This window comes from Ambystoma mexicanum, chromosome 7q, assembly GCF_040938575.1.
Source record: "Ambystoma mexicanum isolate Mex_15411 chromosome 7q, UKY_AmexF1_1, whole genome shotgun sequence".
NCBI lineage: Eukaryota > Metazoa > Chordata > Amphibia > Caudata > Ambystomatidae > Ambystoma > Ambystoma mexicanum.
The window spans coordinates 118,320,889-118,347,152 of NC_090941.1; the positions used below are offsets into that span (position 1 = coordinate 118,320,889).

General features: G+C 47.1%; 1 protein-coding gene across 1 annotated transcript in view; it reads left to right on the top strand.

Moving 5' to 3' along the window:
- The window catches only part of WWC3 (WWC family member 3), a gene marked incomplete at its 5' end in the record, with an annotated part of 1,141,234 nt that overhangs the window by 708,456 nt on the left and 406,514 nt on the right, over positions 1 to 26,264 (top strand). Inside the window, one exon of the mRNA XM_069639076.1 lies at positions 17,286 to 17,525. Within this exon, the coding sequence (XP_069495177.1) occupies positions 17,286 to 17,525 (240 nt within the window). The remainder of the gene's footprint in view (positions 1 to 17,285; positions 17,526 to 26,264) is intronic.

The window sequence follows — 26,264 nt, forward strand, 5'->3', positions numbered from 1 at the left end:
CAATTACGAGTAGCAGCTAAACAACCTCATCATTCAGGAGATATTCAACAGGTGGGGTCACCCCCAGGTGGATCTCTTTGCAACTTGGCACAACAAGAAGTGCCCTCAGTTTGCCTCCTGGCAGGGACAGGGCCCTGGCTCTCTGGGCGACGCATTTCGGCTTCAGTGGAACGGCATGAAGGCTTACACCTTCCCACCCACCCCGCTGATTCAGAGTGATTTACAAGATCAAGGAGTCTCGCCAACTCAACATCGTTCTAATGGTTCCATGGTGGCCGGCCAGGCCATTGTTTTCGGAGCTGCTCCTGATTCACCTCCCGATGGGCCCAGCACATCTTCTGGTGCAACAGGGGGGCAGGGTCATCCACCCCGCCCCACAGAAACTAGCACTCACAGCGTGGTACCTGAGCAGGTACGCTGCAGCACCTCTGCCTCTCACAGGCTAATCTAGAAATCTTACAGGGCGCAAGGAGCAAGGCCTCCAGGACCCAGTATAAAAGTAAATGGACCAGATTATGCCACTGGTCATATTCCAAAGAAATCGACCCCCTGGCATGTTCTTTGGACGACGTGCTCTCCTTCTCAGCGCACCTTCGCCCACGCTGGTGTGCAGGTGGACACCTGCCATGCATACCTCGCAGACATAGGGGCTTACAGGAACTCGGAGTAGGGGATCTTCTCCTCCTCCAATCCTATCGTCAAGAAACATTTGAGGGGGCTCGCAAAGCTCTACCTGCCCGTCAAGAGGCCGCACCCTGTGTGGGACCTCAACATATTCTTGGGCGCTCTGGCGCACAAACCGTTGGGAGCCAATGGCGTCCGCGGACATCAGACTGGTCACCATCAAGACGGCCTTGCTAGTCAGTCTCCCCTTGGCTCGTAGAGTCAGCGAAATACAGGCGATGGTCGCCTCAGAACCATATACTACCTTTCACAGGGACAAAATAGTCCTGCAGACACACCCGGCATTTCTGCCCAAGGTGCTGTCTGCTTTCCACTTGAACGAGGAAATACTCATTCCTACGTTCTTTCCCGATCCAAAGGACGAAGCGCAGAGGGTGCTGCAATGCCTGGATGTCAGGCGTGCTGTGAATTTTAACTTTGACAGGACTAAGGGCTTCCACAAATCGAACGCCCCGTTTGTCAATTTCGGGGGCTCAAGACCAGGCTATCAGGCCTCCAAGGCGTCCATATCTTGCTGCATGGCCTCGGCAATCAAGGAAGTGAACGAGGGCCAGCACAAGCTGCTTCCGGCAAACATGCACGCCTACGCAGTCAGGGCCAAGGCAACGGCCATCGCATTCCAGCGCCATGTCCCCTGGCAAGTCATAAGCAGGGTGGCCACTTGGGCCACTCCCTCTGCTTTCTGCAAGCATTACTGTTTGGATGCCGGCTCTAGATCTGATGCCGCTTTCGGACAGGCAGTTCTCAGGAACCTGTTTGCTTAAGGAGGGTCTCCTCTCCACCCTGGGGCTACATTCAGTAGTAATCGCCCATGCAGTATGGATGAAAGGGGACAGGACGTAAGAGTAATTATAAATTACTCACAGTAGAGACTAACAAGTCCCCTTTCCTCCATACGTCCCAACAACCTCCTCCCTAATAATACTGGTGTCATTAAGCAATGTTAAATCTTTTGTCGACGCGTCAATGGGGACTGAGGGATGGCGCCGGAGGTCAGAGTCAAAGCAGCGCATGCTCTTTGGGCCGCACCCCTACAAGCCTCTAACTTTATAGGGGAGGAAGGTTTTTTTCTGGTGAAAAGCGTTCTGTTTCCCGTCCCTTGGAAGGGACGCCCATGCTGTATGGAGGAAAGGGGACTAAGGACTAAGAGTACGTTAGTCACTATGGTGAGTAACTTATAATGTAATTGCCCATTCCCGGGCACCGGTAAAATTCTCAAGTTTGACGGCAGCCTGCCGGTTTTACCGGCAAGGCTACTGCAGAACTTTTAATGAGGCCCAATGTGTCCATTTGTGGATTAAAAACCAAGTTGGAGTCTCCTTAAAGGGCATCCCAGAAGCACAAACTCTTTGAAAAGATCTTGAAGACCTATAGCGTCATCTTCATTTTGTCCATGATATCTTGCTAACTTCATAGATTGCCCTTCTATTCTAACCGTTGACTAAAATTCTTTTTTACTTTTAATGATTCAGAATGCGAGTTATAACTACCCCTGTGATGTCATTCTTTTATACTGTGTTCCTTACTACTGTAGTGGTATTAAATTGGCGAGCCTCTCATCTGCAATGAGAAACGTGAAAAAATATGCTTGTGACCCCATAGTTGCTTGTGTCTGTGGGATTACAGTTTGACAAACTCCTTAAAAACAAAAAAGAGCCAAATCGAAGATTGTGGGAAAACAAATATTTAGTGTTTTTTTTTTTTTTTTTTTTTTTTAATTAAATGGGGGGGATATCATCTTCCATACCAAATTTGTGTCCCCGCTCCTTACTTCGCCTTAACCTTTTTCACTGTTTTTTTAAATATTCCCCTTTTTTTTAAATGTATTAATTGCACTTGTTGTTCCATAAAAAGTAAGGTCGATATGCAAATGAAACTTGTGAAAATTGGTTTGTCATACTGGAAATTTGTGCTTTTTTTTCATTGTTCAGACTGGACACTAACATGTTGGAATGCTGTTTTCTCATTGAGTCAAGACCGTTTCCATTGCAAATTATGTATTGAATACGAATGTTCATGAACGTTTTAAGGTGGTTCAGACAGTCCTCATTTTAAGGGTAAAGTCTCATTGAATAGATCAATTATTTAATACCTTTGACATCTTGTTTGTTTTTTGGAATTACAATAAGTCAGATGGTACTTTGTTCTTTCTGGATTTTGAATTTTATTTGTGAACTCCCTGCAGGATGGACAGTGGGTGGGGCAATGGGTGAGTCTGGCTTTGGCAGCACAGGTTCTACAAGCAACCAGGGAATCATACAGTGTGTAAAAGATCAATCACCCAGTATAAGTTAGGGTTGGAAGTGGAGGGTGTGTGGACCTAGGTGTCAGGGAAGAGGAGGAGGGTCTTGAGCTCCTTCCTGAACTGTAAAAGCATGGGGTCAAGTCTGATCTGATGGTTGACTGGGAGGAGGCTCCAGAATCTTGGAACATAGATATAGAAGGCTTGCTTTCTGGTTCTTCCTGCTCTGTTTGTGTCCAGGTCTGCACATGGCCTTAGATCTGGTGGATCGTAGGCCTGCAGAGATGCTAGCTTCTCAATGAGGTAATTGGTGGACTTTAGAGTGCCAGCCTTGTAGATGATGCAGCATGACTTGAAGATGATATAGGCTTGCAGTGGGAGTCAGTGGAGTTGGATGAGGTTTGGGGTAAAGTCGAATTTGAGTTGTGCTGCAGCATGCAAGACATATCTCATAGTTGCCAGGGTAGTTCCCAGAAGGCCTCCCAAAAAGTAATTGCCATTGTCCAGGTGAGAGAGGACCAAGGCTTGGACAGCGGATCCGAAGTTGTTTTCCGGTATGAAGGGCTTGTTTTTCCACAGGATAGAAAGTGGGTACCAAGCCTTTTATGTCTTTCTTGCTGTGTGCTGTTTGAAGGAGAGGTACCAGTCAATGTTAAATATGGGTGGAAGGCCTTTCCCAATGGCCCTTAATGTTGACTCTTTCATAACATCCTGCATTTTTGTAAGATATACGTTCAACCATGCAGGTAGTTCTGGTGCCTTCATCGGTGCACATTTCCTGAAAGTTTTGCCTGATTATCTTGAGGGTTGAGTCCTTTCCCTTCCACCCCCTCGGCCCTGATTGAGTATCCTAGTCAGTGTGTCCCAAACCTAACCCTCGCAACTCGACCTGCATGCCAGTTCCATCTTGGCAGTGCAGGTGAGTGAGTAGGTTCCATGTGCCTTCTGTGCCTTTATTTGGCCACTTGCATAGTTTATTTGAGCCCTGAAGCCTTGGTTTCTCCCCGACCGCTGCTGCGTCCTTTTCCTCCCACCTCACTTCCCGGCCTCCGGCCCTGATTGGTCGTACGTCGACTCTTACTTAATTCACCATCCCAGGGAAGCCCTCTGCCCATGCAACCCCTGCGGCTAAGTGCAGCTAGGCAAAGGGCGGTTCGTACAGAAGCAGCTAGACATCGTGTCAGCAGGGGAAGCCAGTGAAGCCAGCAGTCAACCAGCAGCAACAACCAAAGTGTGCATGGGTGGGGAGTAGAGCAAATCACTGTATTCCAGAAACCCCTGTCACTCTACATTACCTTACCTCACAGCATAGCTTGCAAGGCAAATGTCACCTGCGTCACTCTTAGGGAGTACTCAACACTAGCAATCGCCCAGTATAAATGTACTCTCGTATAGGTATATCAAACCATATGTGTCTACTATAAAACTAAACCTACTGTATTCTATTCTGAAACCTGCTGCATTATGAAACCAGCCCTTTCTCCCACTATACAGGACTCTCAAACGACGTAGCTTCTATCTTTATATATGCTGAATATACCATTAGCCTGTGACACATCTGTACAGGGTTGGGAATGTTAAAAATTCCCCACTTAGATAGAATTGTGAACATTAACCTGCGTCGCATCCAGACGGAATTGTAAATGTTAGCAAGTGCCACATTTGGCTATAATTGTGAATATTGGCATGCGTCACATATAGATAAGGTTGTGAATGTTAGCTTGCGCCGGATCTAGATAGAAATGCAGAGATATTCACGTGCAACTTCTAGAAAGAACGTGGAAATTTAGCACATATCACTTCTAGATGGCGAGGCCAATAACCAACCCACTAACAATTGCACCCCGCTGCATACACCTCTCACACACTACCCAAATGCAATAACAACCCTAAAGCACAACAAATTGCACAGACTTCACTACACTGCAACAACAAAACAAACCACACAGCTTCACACAACAGCACATGACGGATACTGACCGGAAAGCACCCCCAAGCTCAACGAACGGTGTTAACCGAACTGAAGCTGCCAACAGCACATCACTGCTCTCTTGCACTAATCCCGCTCGTTCCCACTAACTCACCCCCCACCCCATTTCCTTTTCTGATCCGCCAGAGCGCTTGGGGAACACTCCGGTGGTGATAGTGCGCGGTACAAATATCCTTTAACATTAACTTGTATTTGCGTTTCTAGCCAAACCTAACAGGACACTGTTCTCCAGCATGGGGTCTGGCATGGATTCACATGCTCATGAATATTCCCCCTAGTCAGGGTGGGAATCCTTGGTAAAGAAAAAATCAGTATCAGTTTCGTTTCTGATCTGTCTGTCTTAGTAGTAACCAATCACTGGTCTCTGGCTCATACTGCCCCCAGCCAATAACTGCCTTCTCCCTAAGTCCCTCCCCTGGCAGCCACCTCAGATTTTTACCGCACGTTCAAGTGTTAGGAGTCCTCGTTCTATAGCTCTCGAGCTTTTACTGCGTTTAGTGATTTTTCAAAGAGCTTAATCTCATTTTTTCGGTCAGTCGAGTCTCGTGCTCCACCGTTTCTACTTCCGATCAACGGGGACCCGTTTCGGAATTTTCTACGGCCCTCAAGGGCGCGAAGTTTCGTCGAGTTACGTTTCTTGGAGGGTTCCAGAAGATCTGAGGCCTACCTCGTGGACATGGCCCCAGGACAAGGGGAGCTCGATGCCCGGATCCAAGCTGTTCAGAAACTGCCCTGGATGCGGTTTACAGAATGTTTTCAAGGAGGATGAGCATTTGAGATGTCTCTACTGCCTTCACGAAGACAAAACGCACATGGAGAAGGAATGTGCGTTTTGCAAGAACTTGTCGGAACGGACTGAGGGATTGTCTGATCCGCCTCGCCAGCTGGCTAGAGAAGGGCCCAGCAGGTGAGAAGAAGTCGGATCGGTCTTCTAAGTCCTGTGAGGGCGCCCCGGCGACGGGGGCCCAACAGAAGGCAAAGCACTGCAAGTCCGTGGGCACCGGGAGCGCCGAAGGGTCGGACTCCTTGGCTGCCAGGCAGGGCGCACTTTCACCAACGCCATCAACCACGAGCCAACGCTCTGGCTCGGGGAAGAGAAAATCCAAGAACCCGGGTAAGCTTCTGGAGAGGTCCCGGTCGGTCTCGAAGGAATCAGCCGAGGGGGAGCGAGGCGGTGACCCTCTCCACAAGGTGAAGGCCTCAAGTGCGCCCAAGGTGGTGAAGGCCTTGATTCACCCGGCTAAGGCCTCTATCGAGGGAGTCGTGGCTGCCCTGGCGAAGCCTGTGTAGGCTACCCCAGTAGAGGCGACCTCAGGGCCCAGAGATTCCCTGATACCGCGGAGGGAATCCTCTTTTCAGCCCATCGATAAGACCCCGGTGGAAAAAGAGGGGGGGCGGTGGCCGTTACAGACACGGATACAGCCTCTGAGGAGGAGCTGGTTGAAGTTGTGAAGGGCCTCAACAGGTTTGAGGAGGTCCGGTCCCACGGGAGGAATCCCGAGGAGGGAGACCAAGAGAGCGACGGTGGCGCCGACGAGGTTCCCATTGAGGAGGAGCAACCATCGTGCCCGTCGCAGCCAGTGCCCGAGCCTCAGGACAACTTGGTGGCCATTTTGATGGCAATCCAAACCCTATGCATGGAGATAAGGACGAGGTTGCCTCTACCCCCAACGGATGACCCAGCAGAACCGGGCCCGTCGGGAAGCCCTCCAAACAAGCGGAGGAGAGTTAATTTCCCCCCGCCCCTGCCCTTCCAGCCCTTGCGGCCCGCTCAGCCTTCATCTCCTTCCCCTGATCCTAGGGATGACACGGGAACAAATACGGCCACGACGGTAGTGACGACGGGATGGGCCTTCCATCACCACCCCCTCGGGCCTCCCCACCCGACGAAATTGGCTCCTTCCACGCCATGATTGCCAGGGCATCCGAGCTTTTCCAGCTCTGCCCTGAAGAACAGAAGAAGGAAGGCTTCCTCTATCAACAGCGCAAGGCCAAGAGGAAGACTGTCCTTGCGGTGCCGTTGCTTGACGACATCTGGGACGAGGGACTTGCTCTCCTGAAGAACCCGTCCATGACGCCTGCCATGAGGGATCGGTACGAGAAGAAGTACTGGGTCCCCGATTCCGCCCCCTTGTGCCTTAGTGCACAGCCGACCCCGGATTCGGTCGGAAGAAAGCGGCGGGGGCAACGGCTTCAACTTCAACCTCCCCACCTGACGGCGAGGGAAATAAACTGGACGCCATGGGACAAGTCATCTTGTCTGCGGCGACAATTATGGCGGCCAACACCCTAGCGATTGTGGCCCGCTACGACAGGGAGTTGTGGTACAAGATCGCTCCCCTGCTGGACTTCCTACCGGATGACAAGAGGGGGAGGCCCTGGAGATCCTGCAGGGAGGTGAGGTGGCATTAGACCACGCCATAACGGTGGCCACGGACATCGCTGACACCGGGTTCCATCAGTTGGGCAACAGTGTTTGCCTTCGTCGGCGGGGATGGCTCAAGGCAACATATTTCCGCCAGGACGTGCAAACCAGAGTTTTGGACATGCCCTTCGACGGGAACAACCTTTTTGGAAAGACAGTAGATGAGTCACTTCAGGCCATCAAGACCGACACGGAGACGGCTCGGGACTTGGGAGTTTTGCAGCAACGACGGCCGTCCTTTTGGAACTCCGGAGGCAAGCAAGGTGCCTCCAAAGGATTCGGCAGTGGCTCCCCTACGTACCGCCAGACAGCCTGTTCCTCGTTGCAAGAAGCCTACAGAGGGCGCGGCAAGGCAGTAGGATCTCGTCGCCGTCACCAAGGAGGCCAGGGCGGCAAGGCCCCCTCCAAGCAGGACTGAACCGGCCGTAGCGTCAGGCCCCCACCTGAGCACCCCGGTGGGAGGCCGGCTGGCGAAGTTTGTCAGTGTGTGGGAGTCCATCTCCACCGACCGTTGGGTGCTGGATGCCCTGGCCCACGGGCACTCGAATTTCTAAAGAAGTGCCCCTGCATTCCTCCCGTGGCCAGGAAGGAAAATCGCGTCCCTCAACTGCTGTTAGAAGTAAGGGCGATGCTCAAGAAAGGAGCCATCGAGTTCGTCCCGAAGAGGCTCCGGAGTATACTCGAGATACTTCCTCGTCAGAAAGAAGACAGGCAGTTGACGCCCCATCCTGGACCTGCGTCGGTTAAACAAATGCATCAAGACCCAGAAGTTCTGGATGGTCACCCTCCAGCATGTGGTGGGACAGCTGGAGGAAGGCGACTTCCTATCGTCGCTGGACTTGGAGGATGCTTACTTCCACATCCCCATTCTAAAAGGACACCGAACGTTTCTCGGATTCGTAGTCCAAGGACGGCACTACCAATTCAAGGCCCTGCCATTCGGATTGAAGTCGGCGCCCAGGGTATTTACCAAGTGCCTAGCACCAGTGGCGGAGCGGCTGCGCCTGCAGGGGATCCACGTTTACCCCTACCTGGACGATTGGCTCATCCGAGCAAGGACAATGGAACTCGCCGTCGAGCACACAGCGAAGACCGTCCAACTGCTCACAGATCTGGGATTCTCCATCAACTTCCCCAAATCCCACCTGGTTCCGTCACAGGTCGCACTGTTTCTGGGAGCCAAGCTTGATACAGTGGCACAATTGGCCTCTCCGTCGGAGGAATTGACAAAGGCCATCCTGGGCAAGGTGCAGCGCGTGCTGGCCACGGTCATGACCAGGGTGAGGTCCATGAAGTCCCTTCATGGCATGATGTCCTCTTGCATCTACCTGGTGCGCCTATGCAGGCTACTGATCCGTCCTCTATAGGAGTTCCTCGACACCCGTTGGATGCAATCGGCGGTCAGTTTCGAAGACAAGATCCCGCTCAACGAGGTCTTCTGCCAAGCAATTCGGTGATGGGGCTCCCACGCGCATCTTGCGGCGGGCACAGACTTTCAGACCCCAGCACACCAGGAGACGGTGACGACGGATGCCTCCCTTGAGGGATGGGGTGCGCACACCAGAGATCTTCACGCGAGAGGCCTTTTGCTCCCGGAGGAGAGGTCATTCCACATCAACATCCTGAAGCTCTGAGCAGTGTTCTGTGCTGGTGTTTTCTCCCGTCCCTCAAGGGCAAGGTGGTGAGGATCTTCACCAACAACACCACCACCACGATGTTCTACATCCGGAAGCAGGGAGGAACCAGGTCCAAGGAGGCCCAGGATCTGTGGCATTGGGCCGTTGCCCAGGGGATGTTTGTGGTGCCGTTCCACCTAGCAGGGATAAAGAACACCATCGCCGACTCGCTCAGCAGGGTTCCATGTAATAATGTCCCCTCAAAAATATCGCCATGCAAAAATATCGCCGAAAAATTGCTGTTTTTTTGTGGGGACATTATTGCATGGAACATTTTATTTATTTTTATTTTTGCTGCCCCTGTCCCTATATGTATGGTCACCCATATAATATCGCCGCAACCTTTTCCCGGCGATATTCTATACAACGACCATATATATCGGGATAATATTACCCGATACCCTCAGCAGGGAGCTGCGCTCGTGCCACGAGTGGGAACTGCGTCAGGACCAAGTGGATCGGCTTTTCCGACGATGGGGCAAACCCCAGATCGACCTGTTCGCAACAGCTGTGAACTCCAAGTGCCAGAGGTTCGCCAGCAGGTTTCCCCACCCGAGGAGCATGGGTGATGCTTTCTCGTTCCCCTGGGACGGCCTGTTTCTGTATGCGTTCCCCCTGTTGCCGTTACTACTGCGACATCAACCAACTCAAGAGGTCCTGGTGCAGGATGATCCTCGTCGCACCGGCGTGGCCGAGACAGATCTGGTGCCTGGACCTTCTAGACTTGTCAGCATCCCCCCCCCCCCCCCAGTCAAACTATCGACCGACGGACGTCGATCTTCTCTCCGGAGAAGGAGGCGCCATCCTCCATCATGACCCCTGGGTCGCTGAACTTGCGGGCCTGGCTCCTGCGGCACTAGAGTTTGGAGGGTACGCTATCCCGGCGGACTGCATGGAGGTGCTTGCAAAGGCCAGGGCATCCTCAACTCTCAAGTGCTATGGACACAAATGGAAGAGGTTCTCTGTCTGGTGCCGTGCACAGAAGATTAACCCTCTGCGAATTACGGCCCCTCAAGTGCTGCCGTACCTGCTGTCACTGGCCAAGGCGGGGCTGGCTCATGCCTCCATCAAAATACATCTAGCTGCGATCTGCCGCTACACCAGAACTACGGGACGATCATCTCTGTGGTCTCATCGCCTGGTGAAGGAGTTTATGAAGGGACTGTTCCGTTCATTCCCGCCGGTGAAGGCTCCGGCCCCGGCGTGGGAGCTCAAGATGGTGCTGACCAGGCTCATGGGGGCACCTTTCGAGCCTCTGCATTCGGCACTGTTGAAGTTCCTGTCGTGGAAAACAGCATTTCTTGTGGCCATCACCTCCACACGACGAGTGGGGGAGATCCAGGCCCTATCCTGCAAGCCTCCATACTTGACTTTTCACAAGACGAGGGTGGTGCTGAGGACGCACCCCTCCTTCATGCCCAAGGTGCCGTCGGACTTCCATCTCAACGAGTCCTTGGTGTTACCAGTTTTCTTCCCGTCACCTTCAACGCCGGCTGAGAGGACTTTGCACTCGCTGGATGTAGCTAGATTGCTGAAGTTCTACGTGGACCGCACAAAGTTTTCGGAAGACATCACAACTGTTTGTGAACTTTGGACCTGTGAACCAAGGGCAGGCCCTCTCGAAGGCTTCCATTTCCAGATGGCTCTCCGGCTGCATCATGCACTGTCACCGGTTGGCAGTTGCCCGGCCGTCCGAGAGCCCATTCCACCAGAGCGATCGCTGCTACCACAGCGTTCTTGTCTGGTGTACCCCTGCTGGACATCTGCAGGGCTGCTACGTGTAGGTCGACGCACACCTTCACGAGATTCTACTGCGTCGACCGGGATTCCAGGGAGGAGTCCAGGCTCGGCCAAGCAGTGCTGCGCAGCCTGTTCGCCTGAAGGTGGGCCTGTTGAGGAGGTAAGAGATGCTTAATGTTGAGTTTATGTAATGCTTAATGTTGAGCCTTGCCACCTCCAGTGGTTGTGCATGTGTGTACTGTTATGTATTATATTCATGAGCATGTGAATCCATCCCAGAACCCATGCTGGAGAAGGAACAAGTTACTTACCTGTAACTGTTGTTCTCCAGCATGGGTGTGGCATGGATTTACATGCAAACCCACCCTCCTTCCCCTCTGCGGCTCTTCACTTAGTCCTACTGCCACTTTACGTGCTACCAAATCTGAGGATGGCTGCCAGGGGAGGGGCTTAGGGAGAGGGCAGTCATTGGCTGGGGGCAGTATGAGTCAGAGACCAGTGATTGGTTACTACTAAGAAAGACCGATCAGAAATGAAACTGATACTGATGTTTTTCTTTACCGAGGATTCCCCGCCTGACTACGGGGAATATTCATGAGCATGTGAATCCATGCCAGACCCATGCTGGAGAACAACAGTTACAGGTAAGTAACTTGTTCCTTACTATGCATTGTACAGACATTGTTTTTTTTTTCTTCGTCCTTAGATTTTTACATATTGTCAATAACATGCAATTGCATTTTGGATTTGTAATTCGGTTTAAGAGGTTTATGCGATTAATCAAATTCTGTGCATTTCATTTTATGATGGTTAATTTGCAGTTTTTGCACAAAGCACTGGCAGTCAGAAGAGCAGCATAAATAGCAGGGCGATAGGCGATTCGGCAGGGAAGGACGCAGCGTTCTGTGCCACGAGATTAAGTGTAGTTTGGCCGTGGATTCTGCAGTAAGGAATGTGTGTTATTTATACTGGGGACAGAATTCTGAAAGTCTCTAGCAACGGCTTTGTCGGTTTAGCGATGTGTGCAACGCTTTGATAAAATAACCACAATGGAGGTCAAATATTTCATAATTATCAGAAAAGCCTAGGCTTGAAGAGTCAAGTGGTTCTTTATGAACGATTTTGCTTGGGCCGCAAAATGCCTGGAGCCTAAAGGCTGCAAAGAAACAGTGAGTCATTTGCATGGTACACATGGCCTCAAGTGAAAGCAGATGGAAATAAATGAGGGGTGTACTCAGAGGTGGAGAAACATTATCCTGCAACTATGAAGATATTCATTGTAACTCATTTAAACTTAAGTAATCGAAGTATGTAATTAAAAAAATCTTCACATGTACAAGTTTCAGCCTAGTCAAAGGGGCAGCCAAAAATACAAGCACAACTGCGGTGCAGGTCACATTAGCAATGGAGTCTGAGTCCAAGAATATGACCAGGTGTCAGTTTTCCTCTACGAAGAAAAACAAACCTAGTAATCGAACTTAGCTTCTAAATGATGAATAATTATTTTCTTTTGTACTTTTAACTACTTCTAAATGATTAGTTTTACTATTATTTTTGCGACTAACATAGTTTTTAAATCACTGGCCTGGGAGTGGGAAGGCGTGTGCCTGTTTAGATGCCCACCGGTACCTAGATGATGCTTATTTGTAAAATGGAGTGGAATGAAGTCTACCTGAGGCCTACAATTCAGCAATTGGAACACACCCCAAGGTGATTTTTGTGGCCATGATGTAGGGTTTATCGAGACACAATTCAAAGCAAAGGACATTCTCCACAAAACAAAGAAATGATACCCCGGCAGGATCAAAACTGCACAATTGGAATTCAGTGTTGAAGCCGTTCATTTTATTTTAATTTTTGAATGTTAAAAGTTCATTCTCATTAGACAAGCTGTGAGCCATGCTACATTATTCCTCTGCTGGCAGAGCTGAGCATACCCGCAGTAAACTCCTTGCGAGTGCCCGGGCGGATTTATATATGAACAATAGTGCATACTTATTATGCACACTATATACTATTGAGAGCAACATGGGGTTTCATTCGCTTTATATAGACCCTTCTCTTAAGCCATAGCTGGCATAATTGGCCTGTAAACCTTGTTAAAATCTCTTGCTGTACTCTGGGCACCATCATCAAGTCGGTATTCAGGACCCCTAACACCCTATCCAGTCCTTTCATCAGGTGTATAATGGTTAATCGTATTAGTCCATTAATAGGTTATAGTGGAAAAAAGTTCTTAAATTTGCTTTCTTTACTTTAACTTAGGCGAGGCAAGGAGCAGGAGGTAAGTTGTAAGCAAATGGGTCTGGCCAGTTAATGGCAGATGTTGACTCCGCTTGCACAAAGTTACACTAGAACGTTTTTGATTGTACTTGTTAAAGTTAGCTTCAGGCTAGACCTTGGGGTTGATGTTTTAGCATCCGCTGATTGATTCGGATGGTCCCAGCCAATTGGCTTTTACTGCTGAAGTTCTTTTGAACAGGAGCCGAGGCAGCGAATCATCTAAGAACATGAATGTATTTGTTTGACTGGGCAGCAATGGCTCCTGTTCATTTTCTACCTTTTGGACTTCGAACACAAAGCAAATTCCTCCTAATGTTTTCCAATCATGAAGTGAATATGTCTCACATTTTGAAGAAACAAAGACCTCTTCCGTGCCAATTTCCAAATGTGGCCCAGTTTCATGAACATGTCCATACAATAGAATGAGTGCCTTGCGCTGCATCTTGGCCAGAAATAATCACTGCCTCTATTCACACAATGATGGAGCCACCAGATTGATGCTTGCTTGGCTACCTGAGCTCTGGTTTCCCAGAGAAATGATTGAAGCTGACCTTGTCAAATGAAACGTTGTTACAAGGGTTGACCACATCGATTCACCTCACGTTTTTGAACTTTTGTGCTCCTATTACTAGCTGTTGTGGAGAGATTCTTCTGTTTTCTATCCTTCTCAGAGCTGGAGTGCTCCAAGTGCAGTATCTCACACATGTCCTTTAATGATTGCACAAATCAGGTGAATAAACTGGATCCAGGACTGCCTTGCGTTGGAGACTATGGCACCCAACCGGGTCTGGATCCACACTGGAATTACCTGGGGCATTTTTTGCCCCGCACAGTACAATGTAAATGCCACAGTAGTTTCATTTGTGGCCTCGTTCTGGTGTATGTAATAGGTCCAATGAACCACTGAATTGGTGTGAAGCTTCAAAATCTGCTGTGGACCTATTGAATTCCTGTTGGGGGCGGGGGAGAGGGGCAATTGGACATGTGCCAATATTGCTACAATGTCAGACAATTATATGTAACACATACAAATATATACAAACAAAACAGAAGACTGGTATATAAGGCAGGTCACTCAAATTACAATTCTTAAATTCGATGTAGATGACAGTTTTCCTAGGTTATTAAAACTACTGAGAAAGGAAGGAAGATTGCTGCGGCCACAGTCAATAATACATTCTGAGCCACTATTCATAGACCACTCCTTTATATGGACTCTCCGCAGGAATCAAAGGGCCATAGTTCTGATAAAACTTTCACCTGTTTTGGCTTGTAGCCAAGACGCAACTTTATTCTGCAAAGCTTCTCTAGGCTCCGGTCTTTCCAGTTTGACATTCACAATGACTATAGTTCTTCGGTTGCACGCCCATGCAGTCCGGGCCAAGGCAACGGCCATCGCATTCCAGCACCATGTCCAGCAGGGCGGCCACTTGGGCCACTCCCTCGGCTTTCTGCAAGCATTACTGTTTGGATGCCGGCTCTAGATCTGATGCAGCTTTCGGACAGGCGGTTCTCAGGGTTCTCGGGAACCTATTTGCTTAGGGAGGGTCTCCTCTCCAGCCTGGGGCTCCATTCAGTTGTAATTGCCCATGCAGTATGGAGGAAAGGGGACGGGACTTAAGGGCAATTATAAGTTACTCATTATAATGACTAAGGTACTCTTAGTCCATAGTCCTCTTTCCTCCATACGTCCCACCAACCCCCCCCCCCCTAATAATACGGGTGTCATTAGGCAATGTTCTATTGTCGACGTGTCGATGGGGACTGAGGTGTGGCGCCGGAGGGCTGAGTCAGGGCAGCGCATGCTCCCTTGGCTGCGCCCCCGCGCGCCTCTAAATTTAAAGCGGAAGAAGGGTTTTTTCTGGTGAAAAAGGTTGTCTCCCATTCCTTGGAAGGGAGGCCCATGCAGTATGGAGGAAAGGGGACTATGGACTAAGAGTACGTTAGTCACTACGGTGAGTAACTTATTTCCTTAGCTTTCTGACTTTTGTCGGTATTGCTTCTTTAACCCAGAACTCATGCATTTTTACTCCCACGTGTCTCGTTTGATCCCATTTGTTAGATCTCTGTGCACTGTCAAACAAGTGCAATAGTAGATGTCAGAACAAGTGATGGATATTCCGAGCTATAAGCCATTTATTTCTATAATGTAATACCCATAGCCAATAAGCTCTCTCAGCTTGTAGTTGTTACAGAATGTATAGTCGGTAAAACGGGTGAAGTAGCTCATGGCTTGCTATTCTTATTTCAAAGACAACTGTACAGTTATTCTTTGTGCTATGCATAAAGAATAACTGTACAGCTGTCTTTTAAATGGGCCCTTAATCAGGGGGGATAACGGTAGGAGAAAGATGGGTACAGAATGCGCTTAAAAGCCTGCAGTTTGTTTTGAAGAGTAACGTCTTAAGTACAGATTTTAATTATTGACATGTTTGTCAGGGCCTTTTCCCATCCCAAACAGAAATAAATCAACCCTGTGAAAACGTGAAACACCTTGCAAGAGGCTAAAGGCAGTTTCCAGCACTCTGTAAGAGGGTGACCTCTCCATATCAATGGGGTGTCCTCACCCCACAGCAACCAATACAAAGATTAAAAAGAAATACCTTAAGGACTCCAAGTAGGTATGCACATGCCTATAGTTTTCCCTTTGGCAATCCAAGCTGTGAGGTTAATTGCACCACCAATAGCTTCGACCGCATACTGTGGGCGACATGCAGTCTACATGTACTTTATTTTGTTCTATATTTTTCCTGTTTTAATTTTAATTGTTTGTATTCGTGAAAACAAACCACCAAAATAATGTTCAAAAGAGAAAGAAATCAAATGATGGTTACTTGACGAAGCAGTGATTTTAGTTTTTGTCAAAACGTCTATTTGCTGTTGGAAGATAACTCAATTACGCATATTCTAATCCCATCCTCCTTACTGGTTCCAAGAGGGCTGCCAAACCATATAGTGAGATGCTCAGACAGTCCGGGAGCATAGGAATAGCATCTGGGAGCGTGCTCCCCATTCAAAGCTAAGTGTTTGAAGCAAACCACTTTTCAACCTGTATCCCGATATTGGCAGTCGCAATCTCCATCTCTTCTCATGTAGTTGTTAGAAGCCTGAAACGGAGAGTACTGCATGCTCATCGGTCTCAATATGTCTGCATTCTCCCATCCAGAGTGCCTTGGAAACCTTGAGAGATGGGTAGGTGTTCAAGTACTCTGTTGTTATGGAGCAAACCTACTAGGAATAAAGGGAAATATGTCCTTGGTTATCTGATTCAGGAAGAGTAGGCTTTCTCACATGTGCACCGTTGGGGCACTAGCCCCCCCCCCCAGTACCAGTGTAGTGTTTCACCACATAAAGAAGGCGAAGATTAAATGGATCTTCGTGGGTAAATTGTAAAGGTGTTCATCTCTTAACTACATTCAGAAGATTTTTATGTGATTTTAGGAAAATGTATTTACGAATTAAGTAGTTTTGGTATTTAGTAGAAAACATAAGCTCAAAAGTATTTCAAAACACTTGAGCAGCATGATCGATGATAAAGGTAGGCTTATTGGTGTCCATTGTTGGGATATTTTAAAGTGCTACAGTGTCCTAAAAAAAAGTTTACCGATAGTTTATTAACAAACATGATACCTTGAGACCGAAAATTCAGATTTGCACTTCAGTGACCTCGAAAACATGTATGTCAGAGGTCTACAACCTGTGGCAGTCCCGATGTTTTGGACTCCCTCACAGGATCCCTAACTATTGAGTATGTTGGTTTGGGGTGATGGAAGTCTGGGTCCAAGTCTTCTGCAGAGCCAAACGTTTTAGATCTCTGCTCTGTGCAGTTCCATATCGTACTCTGTGGTACCGATGGAGGTGTCTTGAATGTGCTCGATTTGAAGCTTCGAAAATAAAAGGCCTGAGGTTGCTGGAGCATGTTGTTTTTCAGTTTGAAGAAATGCCATTGGAGTTGATATTTGTGAAGTAAAATAAATACCATAGCACATACCATTTTGAGGGTGTATTTTCCAGTGCAGATTTCATTGCACTTATTATTTACTGAAGGTTTAGGGAAGGTTTAATGTTATCCTGCCAATAGTCAAATCAAATAAAAATGACAAATGTGGCTCAAAGTAAATATCAACTGCCAAGCGTCTTCAAAATATCAGACTTTTAATAACTTAACATGTACCAAAATGCTTTTGTGACCTCTTCAAATGCATCTGAATGGTGATGTTAAATCAATCTTCTTTACCCCCACAGAGTTTCCAGCATACAGCACCAGCTGGCCTTGCTTGATAATGAGGCCTGGCCAGGTATGGCTGAGACTGACAGAGACCGTCTGCAACTCATCAAAGAAAAAGAAGCTCTTCTCCAAGAGCTGGTACTCATCAGTCAGCAAAGGCGGTCTCCCGATCTGGCCCGCTTGGGGGAGGAAACGAGGCGCTTGGAAGAGGAGATCCAGATGGCACGTGCTACATCAGCGCAAGGTGCTACTGAGAGGTATATTATGTGCTTTTCATCTGCAGTAATCTGGATCCTAGGTTAGTGTGCCAATTAACGGCTCACTTTCCATTGTTTATTCTGGTTTTACTTCCACACCTGACATGATGTTTTACAATTTTGTGAATAGCACCAAATTGGGGCTTTGCTAGATTTTCGGGACTGTCTGGTAGTATATCTCCATCTGACACTGCTGCAAACCCCACAGACCCTTCCCTGGCTGTCCCACCCACAACTGTTATAAAATACATTTGCACACACCAAACCCCTTGTGGGGGTGTTTTGGGGGCAGGGTCGATAAGGCGAGTAGATGAAAAACAAACTTCTGGTTTGATTCATTTTTCTTAAATCAGAAACAAGATAATATATACAGTGAAAAAAACATAGTTAAACGGACGTTATGGTTACAAGTAAAACAGAAAAACCCTTGCAATTCGCCAGTTATGGTAAACTAAGTAACAGTAACTCGCGCCACCACTGTGTACTTCTAAGACTAACACCCAGGACATGAAAGATGTCACAATTGTAATGGATGACATCATATTTCTGGGCCACTTGTTTTTTTTCACTAACAGTGAGAATTAAAAAAAAATCAGAAGTTGCTATACATCTAGACATTAACCTTGTTGTATGTTCTTAAAGTACTGGGTTTGGCTTGAGCTCATGGTGCACATACATGGGGCAATTAGCAGGCCTCAAACCCGCAATTCATTTGTGTACATGATGAGTAACTCTGTTGTTATTTTCTGTTGATGTTGTTTCTTTCTTCATTACTGGAGTTTCCCTGTATGTGCCTCAGATTCCAATGCATTGTCTCTTTGTATTCTTTGTACTAACACAAGTGTGTAGTAAATCTTGTATTGTTTCCTATTCATTTCAAGTTTAACATTAGACAAAATTGTGATAGCCTTGAATTCATTATTTTACTTATTAATATTACAACATTAAAAATACAATACTTCTGTGGTGCATGCTTCACCCATTTCCTATGTGTATATATTAGGTTTCTATTAACATGAGCACTCCAATTTAACACTTTGTTTAGTCAATTTTTTAATACATTAAGTAGTTCATGAGAGGTCCCTCGAGCCATCAAGTCTCCAAGCTAGATTACGGCAATGTACTCTTTGCTGGCACCTCCTCTAGTGACATTAAGAAACTCAAAACCATTCAAAACAACGTTCTTCGAGCAGCCCTGAACATCCCTAGAAGAGAACACATCTCAGAAGCAAGAAAGGAGGCCCCCTGGCTTCCCATCCAAGCATGTATCACCTTCGGTAATATCCCCACCAATAATATCACCATATATATGGTCGTGGGGCAAGGACATGGGCGATATTATTGGTGGGGATACTTTATGGGGTAAATGGGACCGGGGATTGTAGGGGTGTCCCTGATCCCTTTAAAAAAAAATATGGGGGTTGCAGGGGTGTCACCCGCAGGCCCCATGACTTAATATCGGTGCAAAAATATGGCGATATTTTTGTATGGCGATAATTTTTTTGCGGGGATATTAAAACATGGAACCCTCTCAATCACCCACAACTACCTCTCCGCCACTGCCCACTGTATCTCTCCCAGAATCTAGTCTAGGCACACTCAACAATACCTATCGGAACACCCTACACTGACCGGCTAGTCCTACCTAAGATCCTACATAAGGTGAAAAGCAGGCAGAGCTAGCTTTCCCTACATAGCGGACAAACGATGGAACTCACTTCCCTGCGCACTCAGAGCAGAAAGATCTTACTGGGTATTCAGAAAAGCACTCAAAACACAGTTGTTTTCCTTATTGCAAACCACATCCAATATCCGAAAGAGCCTTTGCACCTTCAGACTGTTGTGCACTGTAACCAAATGCTACCAACTTGCTTTATGCATCATGAATGACATGTACCTGTAACAGCGCCACTATGTCTCTGGGCTGTTTGTGCGCTATACAAATGAAATCAATGAATATGTGATATGTTGCTGCCAGCATTGTACACACAACCCATTCTAGCAAAGCTTTATCAGAATTCATTTGTTATGTGATATCATTAGTGATCTCACCAATGACATTTGTGATATCTTTCATGGCCTGGGTCTTAGTTTTAGCAGTGTACGGTGGTGGCGTGAGTTGTGGTTGCTTAGCTTACCATAACTTGTGCGAATTTCAGGGGGCTTTCAGTTTTACTTGTAACAATAACATCCCTTTTTAACATTTTTTCACTTAATTTCATACGTTTTTAATAGTGCACCTTAATTTGCTACAACTTCATAATATCATACTCGTTCCCCCAAAATAGAAACATTTTGGGGCAATCTAAGAAGTTTGAAGTGAAACTGTGCCATCCCCCACCTTCTAGCAACATTCTTGGCACTTCTATCCACTTTCTCCAACTTTTTATACAGTTTTTCTGTTAGTCGATGTTCGCAAATGTCTGAAGTCCTAGCAGACTTCCCAAATAGCGTCACGTGACCAAGCGCGCGTGCGGTGTGATGACAGGTTCACGAACGGGTCAGTGCTCCACAAACCGTTCAAAACTGCTTTTTCAGCCGATCTAGCAAGTTTTAAGCTGAAAGTTTACCCTTGCACAGCTCGCGCCTTCCCCTATTCTTACTGATTTTCCGTCTGCAATGCAGGAGACCGCACATGCTTGGAAGAGTATTAGCACAACTGCTATTTAACTTCAAAAATGGCATCAGCCAATCGCCATCCATACTCCCTAGGAGCCACTAACATCACCACCAGCTGGAAGGTCTGGACAATGGAAAAAGCTCAATGATGCAGAGAAGAATCAAGAGGACCAGGGAAATGAGACCATCTTCACCCACAGAGAATCATGGGTGTGGCGGTTCTTTACCACCGTTTGAGGTGGAGGGGGTGTAATGAAGGCTCAGGCTACTAAAATGAAATGCACTGAGTGCAACGTTCAACCTCGGCAGTACCACTACGGGACCACCACCATGCACCGCCACACCAAATCCAACCACCAGGAGGCTCTGAGAAAGACTGTTCTTTTCTCAGGAAGTAGTAGGCAGTCTTCCTCTACCTCATCATCCTCAACCAATAAAGCCCCCACACAGGCTACTCTTGTGGGGTAGAAGATCCCACCAGCTACTTGCAAACCATAAAAGAGGCTATTGATCCATATCTTTCGAAAACAGTCCTCTCTGTATACTGCAACACAATGCTTTGCAGGGGGGAGCAGTTTCAAAGGGCTTTTGTGGCTGCGATCAACGAGCATGAGAAACACACTGTCCCTTATCTTCGATTTAAGTCACACCCAATATGTTCCCCTGTACAACTGCTCATCTGTATCTGTGGTTGGTGCCCCTTTCCCTCATTTCCATCCCACACCTTACTTCCTGCCGCTCCTGCAAAACATTTCTTTTTAAAACAAAAGAAAATAAAACACCCAAAAAAGATTCCTTTTGGAGCCACCTTTCAGTTAAAAGATTGAACTAAAAAAGTCAATCTTTTAGATTCCATCTACTTTACATTTTTGAAAAAAGTAGTTGCACTCAATAAGATTCTCCAACATGGAAATAATGGACAATTGTCTAGTAGAGAAAGAAAAAAAGGACAAACAATTTTCTGTCACAAATATTTTTCTCTAGCATACACTAATCACCATAATCCATGGACCTTCATAACGATCTGTAATCTCAGCAGTCCCCTTTCCAGACCAGTAATCATTAAAACATCCAAATAGCATGTGCACACCATCGCTCAAGACAGCCCTTCTTCCCTTTTCACTTTTCTATTTGCAACATTCCCTCACTGCCTGCTTTCAAACAGTCACACATCCAGCAATCATTTCCAAAAACTCTACATGTAACCCTATCAACATATTAAACTTTCACACACCAATTGTCGCTTAATGTTCTACAAATATTTTCCATCTGCATTTCCTTTACTTATACAAACAAATTGTACACAGTACTGATATAAATGCACATATGCATTGTGCAGTACAAGTGTATTAATGAAAGTGGGGAGTAGGGATGGGCAATGTGGAAGGCCACTACATAAGTGCTGGGCCGGAAGAGTCCCAATGGTGGGTTGCACAGCCGCCGAGCAGTGGGCCCACAAGGGCAGTGTTGAAGGGGGAGGTACTGGTGTCAACTCCTGTTCAACCGCTCAATGAGTGTATTCTCAACCACAGCTGCAGCCCCCCTAGTCGCAGTCACCTGTGGAGTACCTGAATTATTTCCAACATTTTCACCAAGTCACTGTTCGACCTCTTGGACAAACTGGGTGTCGCATACACCAACTATGCGGATGACCGCCAAATACTCCTACCCATCACTGGCAACTACGACTCTGACTCCAACGCACTGAATTAAATGTACTAAACCATCCAATCCTGGATGGTGCAACACAATCTCTGCCTTAATGAGGAGAAAACTGAACTACTCATTGGCTCCCAATCTCGGCTGAATAACCTCCCTGACACTTATAAATCCTTCACCATTGACGGAAACTTTATCACCGTATCCAAAGAGGTTAAAAACCTTAAGAGTATATCTAGATTCCTCGCTCTCCCTAACTAGGCAGGTAAACATTATAGCCTCAGCCGCAGCTTACACTGCCAAATTGATCAACGCCAGGAGATGATTCCTGACCTCTGACAACTGTATCACCCTTGCCAGAGCCCTTATATTGTCTAGGATGGACTACTGTAACTCCCTCTGTGCAGGATCGAACCTGCGCAACATTAACAAATTACAAATAATCCAGACCAACACTGTAAGAACTGCACTCCATATCCCTGAAAAAGATCACATTTAATCAGCAAGACACAATATCCATTGGCTCCCGTCTGGGAATGCATCACATTCAAAACCTTATCTCTGACCCACAAATGTCTATCAAACTGCCCAATCTATCTAACCGGACAAATCTCCAAGGCCCAATCCAATAGACCTACCCGATTGGTCTACAAATGCCTTCTAGCCATCCCCAGATGCAGGTGCCAAAAAGCTGCTGGCTGTAGCCCCCCGTAATTGCAGCCAAACAATGGAATTCCATGCCTTTAGCGCTTAGATCCCTCCATTTGTTCCTTCCACAAAGGCCTGAAGACCTTGCTCTTTTCACAAGATACCTAGCGGCGACATGCACCAGCTATCTACCTGTGCCCTTACATTTTACTGACCATATATACTATACTATGCTATATATATAACGCTTTCTGACTGTATAACAGCAGCCAGAACTGCGCAACCTGTAACCAATTGTAATATTTAACGTACAATATGTAATTACCGCAACCATCACACTTATGTAACTAGCGCCCAGTTGCCTCTGGGTTAGGTGCGGTTTGCAAATGTAAAAATAAATAAACTAGGCATAGTGCCTCGAACCTGTGTAGTTAATGAGTCACCAGGCCACCAGTCTCAGTGCGATCAGGTAGCAGAGAAACGAGAGAGGGAAAGAGGAAGTCGAAAGCAGAGTTTTTCAAAGTTTCCGGAACTTAAGGAAGTCCGGCTAGCGTCTAAAAGGGACAGACACTGTACCAAAAGAAAGGCACAAGCTAAACAGAGAAAGCTACCACCTCCCCCTCTCTGTTTCGAAAAGTGTTTCACAAGCAGACAGTTTGGGTTAAAGAAACACAAGGCTGGAGCAGGGGAGTATTTAGGGACAGAAAGTAGGAAATAGCATGGTCCCAGGCACCAGAAAGCCTAGTGGGTGATGCAGAGGGTCTTCAATTTCATCCTTACAGCCACAAGAAGCCAGTGTAGAAATGTTAGGGATGCCGAGATACGATATTAGCCTTCAGTCCAAGCATAACACTTGCTCCCTATTCTGGATTAGCTAAAAGGGCTGTACATAACAAAGAGGGAGGTTGGTTAGTCTGGAAAGAGGTCAGCCAGTCCAGTGCCCGGTCTGTGATGCCAAAGGTATTATGAAGGCGTTAAATGAAGATAGAATGGTTCACTGTGTCAAAGGCGGAGGAGAGATCAATGAGCACTTTCTTCAATTGTACTATAATCAAAAATACCATATACACTTCAAATATATAATTACACCATATTACAAATACAGTATACTCCCCTTAAACTACCTATAAAAACTATGCACATTACTATAGTGTATGTGGCTATAGGCCAGTTTCTTGGTGGCACGGCCTACCGCCATGCCTCCAAGAATCTGGCCACTGGCCACAACCACCGCAATAGAATGAAACCATATAACAAGTATGTACAATACATTTTCAAATAACTCACCCAGACCCGTCCCACCCCCAATCCCAATAACATCCACGGACACAAAAATGTACAGCACACACGCCATCACAGACTCGGCTTTTTTTAAAAGAGCTGTATATTTTTCCACTCCGCCCACCCTTTCCAAACCCTCTTTTGGCCACAAAATAAACCCAAATATATCTTCCAGACTTCTTTTCCTCACGGCACTGTCCGTGGATAAAGGCTGTGATCTGCCCACCCAATAGGGCCATCATTTGAAAAATTATGATGGACCTCATTTTCAAACATATAATCAGTGTGCACCTCAATGCAAAATTTGGCGACAATTCGTCGCATGGCGCCAAAGTTATCAGTTGCCAAAAAGTACTCTTTCTAAAAGTGATGCAGAGGAGGATGACGAAGAATAGATAGAGGAAGTGCCTACTTCCAGCACCCGGGGACAGTTATGGGTGTGGCATTTCTTTAAGACTGTATGGAGGTTCCCAAAAGCTTGGGCTGCCCGTGTTGAATGCATTGAGTGTAGGGTCATACTCAGCCGTAGACAACACGGGCAGTACTCCTTTGCGGCCACCTCCATTTTAAATTTTTTATTTTTTTTTACTTTTATTTTTGCATTTACCAAATACATTAATACATGAACAGCCCTAACTGTGGGCCCGTCAACTTGCGCCAATATCCTTTCCCTCACCCCCCCCCAAATCACGCCCCATACGGGCCACTGCCACCTCCGTATGCCGTAGTGTTGCTGCCTTTTAATCTGCTTGGATAGTTGTTTGAGATATTGTTGTCGGCAATGCCGGGGTATCAGTCTTGGAGAGTAGAAACGATGCGTATGGTCCGAAAGTGTCAGGTGGTCTCTCATGCAGAGGCAGTGTTCTGATGAATTCTACTTCCACCTCTTGACAATAGAGGACGTCTTTCTGCCAGTTCGTTACTGTGGGGGCTGGGCCCCGTCCCAAGGACATGGCTATTCTTCTACGTGCCAACACTAGCAAAATGTTTGCCAGTTTCCTCGTTGCCGGCGAGAGGCATTTTGTCATCCCCAGTAGTGCCATCGCTGGGGCACGGGTCTCAGCTCTTCTCCTATGATTGCTTCAGTCTCGCGGAGTGCGCCTGTCGAGAACCTGGCCACCGCTGGGCAGCTCCAGGCAAGATGCAGGAAATCGGCTGCCGCTCAGCCACATCTGTCACATGCGGCGTTTGACTCTGGGTGATGTATCCTTTTTTTGCTGGTGTGTAGTACGTTTGATGTACATAGTTGAAATGTATTTGTTTAAAAAAACGCGAGTTCAATGCCACTTTCTGTGTCTGCTGTAATATATAATCCCTTTCTTCCTCTGGTATAGGGGATTGCAAAGACTTTTCCCATCTTTCCTTTATTCTTGGGCTCGTTGTCGGTTAGGAGGGATCTATATATGGCTGACACAAGCTTTCCTTCCCCCTGCGCCTGTATGACCCTGTGCAGTAGCTGCCACGTTGCTGGTTGTTGCGGGAACGAGGGCATGAATTCCTGCATGGCATAGCATATTCTAAAGTAGATAAATATGTCTAGGGAGGTGGTGCTGCCTCTCTTTTGCCTGTTGGGCGGTTATAAAGGTTCCTTGCTCAACTAGATCGCCAATTGTACTCATTTTAATTTTGTCCGCCCATTGGAGGAACACTTTTTCTGCAGTGAGGGGTATCCCTGGTATGAATTTGACGGGTAGGAGAGGGGAGTATCTGATTTGTATCTTATATTTATGGGCTATTTTCCTCCAAATTGCATATGTGGACTGTACTATGTTCAGAGTTGTGTGAGGCACTGCTTGCTGGCTAATGACCACTGCTCTCAGCAGGCTCGGTGAGGCTAAGGCTTGTTCGACCTGGACGTGTGGCTGGACGAACTGGGTCGAGTACCAATGACTCAAGAACTGAGCTTGTGCCGCCCAGTAGTATCTTTCTAAATCGGGGAGAGCCAGCTATCGGTAATGTGAGCAAGGAGTACACCACCCTTGCGGGCTTACCCGCCCAGACCAAGTCTAGCACCAGACTCCTCGCAGTCCCCAGGAAACGGCGTGGCAACAGGATTGGAATGTTAAAGAACAAATATAGAACATCGTGAGAGTATTATCATTTTCACTAGCGATACCCTTCCCCATGTGGTTAATGGAAGCGATTTCCATCTGTTCGCCTTTTCCTATGGTACCTTTGGAGCACTTTCATAATTGTCTCTAAAGATGTCGTGATAATTCAGTGACAGTATGATCCCCAGGTACCTAACGTGGGCGTGCTCCCATTTAAAGTTGTAGTCGTCTGCAAATTTAGTGTTGGTGGTCAGGGGAAAGATAATCGATTTGGAGTGGTTAATTTTTAACCCTGAAACCAGCCCGAATTTTACTACTTCGTGCATGACAGGGTTTAGGTTTTCACCTGGGTTTTTGACGAAGAACACTAAGTCGTCAGCGTAGAGGGATATTATTAGTTTATGAGGCCCCATGTTGAGTCCTCTTTGAATTTGCTGCTCTCGAAGGCCAGAGGCTAAGGGCTCCACTATCAATGCAAAGA